This window comes from Ricinus communis, chromosome 7, assembly GCF_019578655.1.
Source record: "Ricinus communis isolate WT05 ecotype wild-type chromosome 7, ASM1957865v1, whole genome shotgun sequence".
Lineage (NCBI taxonomy): Eukaryota > Viridiplantae > Streptophyta > Magnoliopsida > Malpighiales > Euphorbiaceae > Ricinus > Ricinus communis.
The window spans coordinates 23,890,461-23,903,087 of NC_063262.1; the positions used below are offsets into that span (position 1 = coordinate 23,890,461).

The 12,627-nt window shown below is 33.2% G+C and overlaps 2 protein-coding genes across 7 annotated transcripts; both read right to left on the minus strand.

Moving 5' to 3' along the window:
* On the minus strand, nt 1–7,059 carry LOC8266483 (protein PHOSPHATE STARVATION RESPONSE 1). 3 transcript variants are annotated; one of them, XM_015723789.3, is made up of 10 exons: nt 6,749–7,044; nt 5,044–5,109; nt 4,488–4,959; nt 4,299–4,394; nt 4,006–4,216; nt 3,847–3,923; nt 3,684–3,723; nt 2,138–2,195; nt 1,285–1,354; nt 1–695 (listed from the first exon to the last, which is right to left on the minus strand). In XM_015723789.3, the coding sequence occupies exons 3-10, from the start codon at nt 4,950–4,952 to the stop codon at nt 330–332; spliced, it is 1,383 nt and encodes a 460-aa protein (XP_015579275.2). In that variant the 5' UTR covers nt 4,953–4,959; nt 5,044–5,109; nt 6,749–7,044; the 3' UTR covers nt 1–329. The 3 variants fall into 3 exon arrangements, with proteins under 3 accessions (XP_015579275.2, XP_048232485.1, XP_002526559.2); XM_048376528.1 differs by having other exon boundaries at nt 4,299–4,959; nt 5,044–5,177; nt 6,749–7,059; XM_002526513.4 differs by having other exon boundaries at nt 4,299–4,959; nt 6,749–7,046.
* Nucleotides 7,060–9,109: 2,050 nt separating this feature from the next.
* Nucleotides 9,110–12,627, minus strand: LOC8266482 (acid phosphatase 1). Of its 4 annotated transcripts, none has more exons than XR_007216533.1 (4): nt 11,947–12,627; nt 10,713–10,922; nt 9,565–9,772; nt 9,110–9,343 (listed from the first exon to the last, which is right to left on the minus strand). XR_007216533.1 is itself a non-coding variant. In XM_025158669.2 (4 exons), the coding sequence occupies exons 1-3, from the start codon at nt 12,336–12,338 to the stop codon at nt 9,566–9,568; spliced, it is 780 nt and encodes a 259-aa protein (XP_025014437.2). In that variant the 5' UTR covers nt 12,339–12,546; the 3' UTR covers nt 9,110–9,343; nt 9,565. The 4 variants fall into 4 exon arrangements, 3 of the variants coding, with proteins under 3 accessions (XP_025014437.2, XP_015579269.2, XP_048232232.1); XM_025158669.2 differs by having other exon boundaries at nt 9,565–9,743; nt 11,947–12,546; XM_015723783.3 differs by lacking the exon at nt 9,110–9,343 and having other exon boundaries at nt 9,368–9,743; nt 11,947–12,545.

Here is a 12,627-nt window from a genome sequence, read left to right on the forward strand (position 1 = left end):
TATTTCAGTACTTTTGGGGACTCGTATGCTAAATTAAATAAAGTTGATACGATGCAGACAGCGACTTTCCCGCGAGAAAGAGGAACTCATTCACATGCATAATACAATGCAGCTCCTGTCTCACTTCAGATATCAATACTTTTCTTATCCACCTCATTTATCAACTAAATAAAGTGTTAAATAAGCATGCAGAAGCAAATTGCACCCAACGACATGGTAAATCCAGAAGCTAGAGGATCCCGAAGTTCTGATACTAACAGTCATCTATCTAAGGTTTTCTCCTGCTCAAGATTATGAGTCTGTCACCTTGTCAGTACAATGCTGATGGTTTAGACATCTAGTCTTGGACGTTTAGCAGATTGTGAATTTGACTCCCCATTATCTGGCTCAGGATTCCCAGAAGCTTCAATTTGAAGTGCCTTTTGCTTCTCGTTTGGATCCTGTGATCTCTCTTCTAATTTAGACTTGGTATCATCTGTATTAGTGATTGCGTTGCCATGATCCACCTTGGAGGCTTCCATTTCATTTTTGCCAGAGGAATCATGGACTGCATCAGAAGATAGAGCAGAAGAAGGGTTCTCCACAGCGGATGATGATGCCTTCAGCACGTCAGTGCCCGACTTGCATTGTTTCTCAAACATCATTTGGAGGTACCTCCCTTGTTCTTCTATTCGTAACTGTAAATTTCGTTGAATCTGCCAAAACAAGAAGAGTGATAAACTGCAAACCATATTTCAACCTGAAATGCACTTCTGTGTGCCTATACAGAGCAAGAACCATAACCTAACTTGTATGCATGAAAGCCTCCATTATATACTCCAAGGCTTAATTTCATCCACCATCAATGCATTTATCATCCTACTAAATTCAGTTTATCACATAAAAATTAATAAACTTAAAAAGTTGAAATTTATCGATATCACTACATACTAGATTTCCACATCATATTAAAATTACTCTCTTTTCAGTAAAATTTTTGTTATCAGATTACCAGAAAAGCTTAGTTGGATTTCTAATATGATAGTCAAGTAATGTAAATTTAATCCAAATTCTGGAATTAAAAGTGGAATAAGAACTCCCATTTGATCATTGTCACATAAAACATAATACCTAACTTTTAGGGTTTAGCAGGCATAGTGTGACGTAAATGTTTGCTGTAAGCATTTTTAGCAGCATCTATAAAGTTAAGGCTGCCAGAAGAAGACCTCTAACCTGATTCTCAAAGTGTAAAGTCAAAAGCACTAATCAAATCTAAAGTTCCTTTTCTGAGGGACAGATCTATACCTCGAGTTGTTCGTGCAGCCTTTTCTGAACTTCCATCTGTAACCGCAGAGCTTCTGTAATCTCAATACCCCTGTTTCATACAATAAATAAAGAGACAGTATAGATTTAGTATGATAATCAAAATGACTTGAAATACAACATTAAATAACTCCATGCAGAAGCAGAAACTATTTGGATAAGTGACATTCGACAGAAAGATATACGAACTTTTCAAAATCAATCCATCAAAAAGCAGTTCTAGCTTCTAATATTAACACAACTGACATTGCAATTTTTCTATCTGGGCCATTCTTCAATAATATTAATATGAAATTACGTCATTTATAGTCTCTTCTGCAGATGTTTGACTCTTCCTGGCAATCATTGAACTGCTAAATCCACCTGAGTTTTATTTGTGCAATCTATAATTCATTTATGCAGGACAGCCTATTCCTACCACAAAACAGTCAAATGCAAACAAGAGACCCTTAAATTTAAGGCCTTCTTAAAATCAAAAATAATATTTTAGTTGGTTTTGTATTTTACAGACTCCTGCAAATTTTTAAATGGAAACAGATCCTGGATCTATACTGAATCCCCATATTTCACACAGTTAAATCTTAACAATCATCTCCAACAGACCCTGACCCTCTCACAACCAGAATGTCTCAGAAATAATGAAATCCTATGGTCAAAGAATATAAGCAAGCATTTGGGGGCTTTGCAGCAATCTCCAGTTGTCAAAAATCCCATGTTGTCTATTAGATCTCAACCTAGTACAAACAACTAAGACTTAACCAATTCTTCCAAGCCGAAGAAAAAAAAATGAAAACCAACCACTTTGAATACAAGTATTAATGACTGATTTACTTACGTTTTCAAGTCAAGTGAGGATATTTCTTCTAAAGGAGTCAATTTTTGCTCTGAGGATCCTGCAAGTGAAATAAAATGCCCCCTTTAAAGACCAAATATGTGAACAAAACCTCCTAGTATATTTTCTGATCCACATGTAATGGACAAGATACAACAGTTAAAAGAAAATGCAGCATTAGGCATATAACTGAAGGGACAAAAAGTGGGTTTCAGGAAGTTCAGATCATAGAGCAACGAAAATTAATTGATAGCACAATACCATTAGGAAGATAAGATCGAAAACTATACCCACCAATGAATTTCACATCACAAAGTTGCACATTCATGACCCAAATTTCTATAAACAATCCAGCACATATGCAAAGTTAGACCAGGAGGTATTAGGATAGACATGGTCTGCGGGATCAAATTAGAAAAAAAGAAAAGGTTTAATAACCTTGACTCGAACAGTCCAGATTTTGAAACCAAAAAGAAGAAATTAGAGGACAGTCAAGAGAACAAGGTTGATCTAATACAAATCTATCATTAGCACTATAGTAATCAAATCATCTAACTGGAATTTCCTTTTTTTCTTTTTTACTTAAAAAACAAAGGATATTGAATGCAACATAGCAGCAGTACCAACATTCCAATCACATCTCTTGTGCAAAGTACACGTAATTAGAGTGAGCAAAGTTCCAAAAATAACTGCTAGAACCAAACCCAATCAATCATTTTTCGGTTCTGTTTGTGTTTTTTATACATTCTATTTATTTAGTTTAATTTTTTTTAGAAAAACTGAAATTAGTTTGGTCCTTTTTGGCATTAAGTTAAAATTCAGTTGAGCCAATAACCAAACTAACCAAAATATTTTATTTAATAATAAAATCACATATAATTTCTTTAAAGTAGATTTATGTTTGGTTTGGTTCAGTTTAATTCAGTTTAATCTCTTATTTGGTTCGGTTCGGTTTAATCTCTTATTCAATTTGGTTCGATTTAGGTTCATAAGTAATTCAGTTTGGGTAGTACAGTTCATATTTCAACCAAACCAACCAAGTGCTATGAAAAAACTCAATGTGCCTTAGGCATCAGACCAATGGTCACAACTCACTCTTATCCAGTATATCTATGGAGTGGAGTTACGAAACCACTGAGTAGGACCTAGACAAGTGCGAGATAACCCCAGGGGTCTGCAAGTTTTTTCCTACCAAATTGTGCCTTTGAGAATAATCAAAAACGAAAAGTGTTCAATTGGAACATGAAAACGTGACTGATTTTATCATAGTTACTCTTCAGGAAGGAAGGTTGATTCAATTAAAGTGCAAGGGAAAGCACAAACTTTATAGGGAAAAATGCAATAAACTAAAGTACTCAACTCAACTAAATCCTTAATCCCAATTAGCAAATAATAAACATCAAACAAGAAACACACCCCAACCCACACCCCCCCTCCAAGCCTCAAAAGTAAAATATGCATGCAGCAAAATCATTGAAAATTCTGAGGCAGAGTAATGATAGAAAATAAATGATAACTGCAAAATGTTTGCTTAATGGTTGTTACATACCTTCTAATGAGTCTGGTCTGTATCTGGCTGTCCTGTATTTCTGAAATTCAACAAGAGAAGCTTCCGAGTAAGGGGGCAAAAGAAGCTAAATCCACTATGACACGCATGAGAAAATGTTTATGCTGGCAACTAGCCTCAGATTAAAAGAGGTAAATACACATACTTGCAAGTGGCTTTTAACATGATAAATAGTCAAGCCTTCAACTTTCATGAGCTTCAGCACACCTTTTGGAGTAGCTCCTGTAAATTAAACAGAGAAAAAACAGTTAGAGTAGACTTACAAGTTTGGGGTACTAATGCAGAGTCCATGACAGTTGCATACGTTCACTACCACCAAGCTGATTGACAGCGTCCACAAAGGCTTCATGAAGTTCTGGTGTCCAACGCATGCGTGGCTTGGATGGGGCAGTATTTACTGAGGAAGTGGGGGTAAGAACAGGACGAATGTCAATAGATGGGGCAGGAAGCTGCTGATGAACTTGGGGCTGATGTGCTGAAATATCTGAAGGTGGTTTAGACACCTGGTATGCCATCTGAAGCAACAAGATGAGAGCAGGAAAAATCATAAAGCATGAACAGGGATAACTTAATTGCTGTATGTGAGAAGATCCTAACCTTTGGTTCCATTTCTGGAGCACTGTTGTCAACAAGAAGGTCATTCCAATTGGATGTCAAAGCATCATCATCAGTGATTAGCTGGTCTGCCCATTCCTGCCAATCATTTCGTTTACTAAATTCTTCTGATGTTATGGCACCAGTACAACTGTTACTTTCTATTTGATTATTTTGGACATGAGAATTTACAGGAAAATCAAGAAAACCCGGCAGTGACTCCGGACACCAGGAAGCACTATTTTCTTTGTCATACTGACTTGATGCTGTACACTGAAGCAGCCCTGAATGCGGAGATTGCGGTAACGTCAAAGCTGCCACATTTGTTGGTGATTGAGAAATGAAAGGAGTATTTCTAGAATGCTTTTCCTGAGGCGAAACAGAAGAGTACTGAAGATCTGTTGAGAAGCCTGCAGATGACGAAAATAGGTGACCAACTACTCCATTGTTAGAGGGTAAGTGATTTGTATGGACAAGGGGCCTTGTCATAAGACCCTTTTCCATGGCAACCTGTTGTGCATCTGATAACTTGGGGTACGTTTCTTCTCGAGAGGTTGGAAGGACAGGATATGATGAGGATAGTGCTCCAGACACCCCAAGGTTACTCAACTGCTTTACACCTGATCTCTGAATGGATAAAGTAGGGCGTGCCTCCATAGTTTTCCTTAAATCAACATAAGGAATAGATATTCATTACTTTTTGAATAGATATTAACTTCCAATTATGTAAATACCACCAAGTAAATACCTTTTGAAGCACCCTTGTCAATAGTTCACAATATTGTGCCTTTGGAGAGGTCATCAAATTACACATCTGTCAGCAGGAATAAAAGAATCAATGCGAGATAATATCCAAAGTTCATCCTCCACATCTGTCAACCACTGCATTGTATCAACTATATCACTTTTTGAATCTTCATCCATGTGCCTTTCTACCCTGAGTCTAAATTTTATGGTGCCAGTATTGACTGAATTCCATTATAATCCAAGTCTACCCAAAGGCATACCAATGACAGATCCCAACTAAGACCAATAACAAACAGAAAAAAAAGGAGAGGGGGGGTAAGCACAAGATCTCTTGTTCCATAATTGCAATTTCTCCACATTCATAATTACCTATTCTAATTCCTTAATCTAATTTAATAATTTGTCAAAGCTATGTATCTATAAATTCCAAACCACATAATTGAGCATGAAAATGTCCAAACTAACTAATAATAAATATGCTTAAACAGTTTATTTTAAAAAAAAATACCTCAGCAAAAAGCATCACATGAAAAATTTCTCCAGTTAAAGTGATGCCAGCTTTTTTTTACTCTTTTTCTTCAACAGTATGTTCAATTAATTGTAATGACTTAAATGCAAGAAAATATTGTACAAACAAATAAGGTCGACTTTCATAATTCAGTCCATCTCTGAAAAACCAGCAACCAAGAGAATGCAAGTTGAGACACGACAGCACTCACTACATGTAAAATTGCTGAAAGATATACTGTATCCCAAACTACCCTTTCGAAAACCATTGTTTGTAGGGCCGGCACCAAAGGTAATACAGAAATGAAATAATAAGAAGGTAGAACAAAATTATCCCCATGCTGACCATTCCCAATTAAAAATCAGCATCCTACTAATGAAATTATTATGGACAGTACATGGCTGCTTTAAGCTTAGGGTTCTGTCTATATGTTCGACTAGTTATCATGATAGGCAAATTAAATAAATGAAGAGTTCCTTAAGACATAAATAATGTCTAACAGTCCAATTTCCAGAACTGTGATCCAACACCAATTAGCATGTAAGCTTGGGTCCTCCCCAACATCTTGCTGCTCGAAACACAGAAACCCAAACTAACTAAAAAGTCACTTTTCTATTACATTTAAGCTACAGGAACAGCTACCAAACTTTTGCATTAAGCATATATTAGAGGACCTGTCAGTCTGGCATTGAAACAACTATAGATACCTATTTTCACAATCAGCTAATCTCAGCTAAAAGATTAGACCAAATAATACATCCCATCAGCGAACCTTGTCCAGATTACTTTAGCTTAAATGCAGCTATATCTGAGGTCCACTAGCTAATTAATTTTCATCATTATACTCCGCAATCTGTATAGCACCAGACTCCTAAAATACCTCATACCCAGAAAAGAATCACCTCCCAAGAAAAAAGAGAAAACAATCAATCCACAATGACAAACTTAAAGAATTGGGCCCATGCACCACGACCATGCAAAAGAATTCCCATGTAAAACAATCAGCCATGCACAACAATAAAACATAATCTACACCCCACAACTTATCCAAGCAATAAACCAAAACCACAACAAACATGCATAGAAAAAGAAAGATAACCCAATTCAACTTTGACCAAGAGAAGATTGAAAAGCATCGGAAATTCAAGCAAACAAACCGCCAGCAAAAATCATCAATTGGGAAAGCAAAAAATCTTACCTAAAAAGCCTTCATAGAAACAACCGCCAATAGAAAATCAAAAACACGGAAGGCTAAAAACAATCCAGGCTTGTTGTTATTTTGAGGAAGAGAAAGGGCAACAGAAGCAATTCTCTCTAGAGAGACAAGCGGGTCGTTTATCAAATTCCGTCACCGGCGTCCCAGAGAAGTGAACGGTGAGAAGTGGCGCTTCGCTCTCTCTCTCCCTTATTGGTCCCCCAAACCTATTTGGTTTTTGGCTATGGGTTAATAAGGAACAGTGAAATTACACGTGCTACAGAAAGCGCGTGACGAATAAACACCAAAGGGAAGTTGGGAATAGTGCATGGTATGAGATGTGGGACCAGGTTTATGATTGGTGAGTGATGAAAAATCTGATGGGTTGCACGTGGGCCTTGTCTTTGCCATCTGATATTAGAGTTCTGCTCTTTCACTTCCCCAAAAGGCCAAAAGAGACAGCGCCATAAGTCTTTATTATTTTCTATTGTTATTATTATTGTTTCCATTTTTTATTGCTAAAGGTTTTTGTTTATATTATATTTAATTATCTTTTTAGGGGTTCTTTCGGGTGTGCCGCGTTACACTTACACAGCGTGAGGAGCAGTTATATTTAGTTTTTTTATTTTAGTGGAGGCGTATTTAAGTTCCACTCAAATTGGTTTTCAAATTTGATCTCATTTTTTTAAAGGTGTGTTTGGGATTACTGGATGTTCTCAGAAGTAAATTTAAAATTTTTTTGATTTAATATTTTAATTTTTTAAATTGTTTATAAATTATATTTTTCACACTGTTTCTAGAAAAAGTATTTATTTAGATATTTTTAGTAATATTAAATTAAAAAAATAATCAAAATTAATAATAAATTAAAAAAAAAATACTTCTTCAACTATAATGCCCGGCTCACCATAAAAGAAAAAAGATTATTAGAAAAATAATTTGATCTCATTTTAAATTAATTAAAATTTTAAATGAAGTTTGAAAAGATAAATACTCACCTAGCATTATTTAGAAGCTTTTAAATTTGCTATAGAATTATATATAATTAATATATAAATAATAATAATAATAATAGTAATAATAATATAATGAAATATGTATTTAAAAGCTTTATTTATTAATAATAAAGATAAATCAAATGATCTATATTTTTTATTTTTAAGTATATATAATAATATTTTTAAAACTTCTTTTGCTAGATTACTTTATTTATTTTTAATAAGATATCTAGTCCCTTACAAAGTTTTTTACCACTTTGGACTTTATTACCTTTATAATTTTTTTCTCAATTAATTTAATATTAATAAAATTTATTCTAATTTATATAATTAAAAATAAATTAAAATTCAGAAATCTAATATAAATAAAATTTATTCCGATTTATGTATCAAAATTAAAAAAATTTAATATTATAAAAATTATTTAAATTAAATTCTAATTCAACTAAATTTTTAACTCATTTAAACTCGCTCAAATTATTAAGAGTACGAATTGATTTTAATTTCTATTATAATTTTCCTGAATTAAATCTAAATAATGGTACTTTCAAATTAGTCCCGATTATTTTTAAGTTGTAGTTTTCAGGTAAAGTCAACGATGGATAGTTTTATATTTCCTTTTATGGGAGTAGCAACAGAGGATAGCACATCTACAAATTGCATAAAAAGCTAAATTTAGGCAATTTGATTACCAAAAAGAAAAAAGACTATAATTAGGCAGTTGTAGGCCTACATAATTGCAATCCTATTTTGCTAGTGGCATTTTTATTTTTTTACTTTTCATGTGTTCTTTGATAATTTTCTTTTAAATCTTTTATGGGTTAAATAAAAAAAAAAAGCAAAAAGAAAATTAGATTGTATGTTAATTTATAATCATATTAATTAATAGCCAAATTGCTATTTATTTTCAAATTTCATCTTTTTTTCATGTGTAAATTGAGAATTTGTACAATTGAAAATTGCTACAAGGGTATTAAAAAAAATTGAATATTAATGAAAATCATAACTTCTAGTAATACATCATACCATAAAAAGTTTTAAGAAATTAGGTCAGTTGGGACTAGCCTGAGCAACTAAACTGTTTAAGTAGCTAACAATTTAAAAATAACACAATTAGGTTGATTGCTATAGTTAGAATTGAGAGTTTTTTTGGACTGAATTGCACTCATTTTCCTTGTGTCCCACTGAATTTTTTTGGTTTTAACGAAGTAACTGTTATTTGTATTTATTCTTAATAATGAAATTGTCTTCTTTTTAAAAAGAAAAATTATGATTTGATTGGTCATCAGTGACAAGAAAGTATATCAGAGATGCATTTGATTAAGCTGTATAAATTCCTTAACTTGAGAACAGAAACTAAAAAAGATGAAAGATCAAATGTTCCAACTAAATTCAATAAATAAATAATAATATTGGTTCAGTAGATAGTGGAATATGGCACATTGAGCAACAAGCTAAACAGATGCTATGCCTTGAACAGAAATGGATAAGGAATGCTTCTTCTTTTTGAGATAGTGTGAATATCCTTCCCAATTATGCATGACTTTATTTTGTTCGTGGGGGTGGTGGTGGTGGTGGTGGTGATGGAGGACTTGGGATTCTGAAGCATCAATAAAAATAAAAATAAAAATAAAAATAAACCCTTTTTATTCCCTTATAAATATATAAATAAATATATAGGAAGTTGGAATAATGTTCAACTCACTTTTTTTTCTGCAGAAAAGAGCATATGATAATATGCATGCGTAAGAATCAATAAAACAAAATAGAATTCAACAGCAATGAAACATTCCTTATATATTATTATTATATTAAATTAACCTTAGGAAAGGTAATACATGGAATTTGGCAGCTTGAATGTTCTTTTTGCACTGGGAAGACCTTTAATACTGCTCCACTGATCTCCTATGATTCCCCAAATGCGGTACCCTTCATCCATCAATCTTTTTCTTGCCTTGGATTTGTATTCTTGCAAATTCGTGAATTCATCTTCAAGACCCCTTTTGTGTTTCCACAGATATATATATATATATGGTTTAAGAAACCAACAAAAACAAAAGAATCAATAGGCAGAATATATATATGTATATGTGTTTTTGCTGTATAATATCTTAGTTGCTGATAAAGAGAGCAATGAAAGATGATTTGCCTTAAAGTTTTAAACACCAAGGTATGCATGCATGCATGGAATCAGTTATCAGAATCAGTTTTTGTTCTACATACGTGGCCCTCCTCGATGAACAGAACTGAATTATTAATATTAGAGATAAGGCTGACATATATAATTCTATTAAATGTCATCATTTCATTGAATAAGTCTTCTGCTATGGTGTTAGAATCAAGACTTCTCGTAAATAAAAGGTGGGCAGATTAAAGTCCCACAATGAGGGAGGAAAACAAGAAGTCATGACCCCCAAAGTGACAGTGAAGAAAGAGTTTGGCACATTCTAAGCATATATCTAAATTGTTTAGCCCTATTTAGTGATCCTGTACTGGAGAAATTATATAATGAATCGGATATTTTACGTCAATCTGGTTAAGCAATGAAATTGTCTTGTGCTTCATATTATTATCGGTAAAGAAGGACAATCTTTTTTCACTAGCAAAAGGTACAGAAAATACTTTATTTACTTTACAGATGTAAAGATTCCAATATAATCATCCATGTTTTGTTGGTTTTTCAGAGTCTGACTCCCAGTGTTGGAGTTTCTCAGCTGTGATGTAAGAAATATATTATGAAATATTGTTTCATTATCAAAATTTTCTTTTGGGGGCCTTGAACATGTTTAGACTGAGAAAAGTTGCAACTGTGGTTGGTACATACTTAGTCAGCTAATTTGTCTTTCTTCATCAAATAATTAAGAATAAAAACTATGATGTAAATTCTATAATGGTTCAATTGTGTATATTTCAACCATGGTTAAATTAAATTAAGAGAGAAGTATAAATATGATGGTGAATGGACATACCTTAAAATAAGACTAGACCATCCATGATAACCAACATTGATAAGGTTATCTACAGTGGCAGATCTCAAGGTTTCAGATCTTGAGGAGACAAGGAAAATCTTGACTCCTTTATCTTTGATTACATGGAAGAGCTTGAGGGTGTGCTCTAAAGCTGGTGCCTTGCTTTCTTTCATCCATTCTTCCAATAAGCTTGTATTCAACTTCTCTCCCCTGTGGTTTCATTTCCATTTCACAATCCAATTTTTCTTGCATTAATGAAAGATTCATACCATTATTGTATCAAATAACATGAGAGGACTATGTTTCCTTCTTCTTCTTTATTTCTTTCTGGTACATGGGAATATTACGAGAAACCTATGGTACGAAAATCCAAGAATTTACATAGTTTGATAAAACAATAAAAACAAAAACAAAAACTTCTTGTTGTGGCTGCCATCTGATTAAGAGATGGATAAGATTCACAACTTCTCTATAGATATTGCATTGGTTTTGAAGTCTCAATGAAGTGTAAGATTGTAAGAGAATAAGCTAGATGCTCCTTTTTCTATTCTTTCTTTTTTCTTTTTACAAGTTTCTTTTCATGTAATAATGATGCTGATTTTTTATTGGAAAATTACAAATATCCCTTAGAATTTTCCTATTATACATTTTTATCTCTGTTTTTCTAAATTTCTTTTCTTTAGAAAAAAAAAAAAAAAAAAAAAAAAGCATTTTTCTTTCTTCATGATAAAAAGGACACACAATTTTACAGTTGATCTTTAATTTTCTATTTACATAATGAATGGTTGTCTAATATTTATACTATAAAGTACTCTTTCTAAATATATAAATTTGAGGGATAAAAATATTAATTTTGGAAAAAAAAGGAACAAAAGTGCATAATAGGACAATGCTTAAAAGGGTGTCTTTTAATTATCCCATTTCTTATTTTTGGTCCACCTCACATGAGCATAGACTATCAAAAGGAAATCCCAAGTGTATATCACTTTATTTGAACTAATAGTAGAGATAGGTCTACTAGGACACAATGTATATATATATAGATCCATAACTATAAAAATGCTACCATTCAGCAAAATGAGATGCCAAATGCTACATGAATTGAGTGCCTAACTCTATGCATTGCAATATAAGCAATAATTTCAAAAGATCAAAGATAGTTAAGCACATCCAATGTTTGAAGAAAAGAAGAAAAAAAAAAGAATATGATCTAATATTAATGATGATCACTTACCCAAAACCATGTTTCTTGTAGTAAGGAATAGTAGACAAAAGGGTATCATCAACATCAAAGATCCAAGCATCTTTACCATCACCTTGTAAATGACAGCAAGTGCTAAGGTAAAGCTTAACCTCTTCAATGGCTCTTTCAGAGTCAGCTTCATACTGGGAAGAAGTCATGTAGTGTTTGATATATGCAATGCATTCTTGTGGCACAACTTTGAATTCCCTAATGTTGTTTAGTTCAACATTGATCCTCCAACTCTCACAATAATTCTTCAAGCCAGATGTTGATTCTGATTTGAACCCATTTCTTCTTTTTTGGTTCAAAATGTTCCAATCTGCTGCTACTAGGCTAATGCAGAGGCTTGTCAAAGCCAATATGAACACTAAGTTTCTTGCCATTTGCACACACACAGAGAAAGAGAGAGAGGGAGAGAGAGAGAGATCAAGTTCTTTGTTTGTGAAATGGAGAGGTGTTAAATTAATCTATAGGAGTTGATGGAGGTGCATGATTGATCACATGGGGTTGTGGGGTATGTTGGACATGTTCTTGCTCTGAAATTCATTGTTATAAATTTAAAAAGTTAGATTGGCTGTAATTGATTTTGATTAATGAACAAAATGTCAAATGGATTTAATGGATATACTACCAAGATATTCTGTGTTTTACAGCTCATATGCGTTCCCTGTT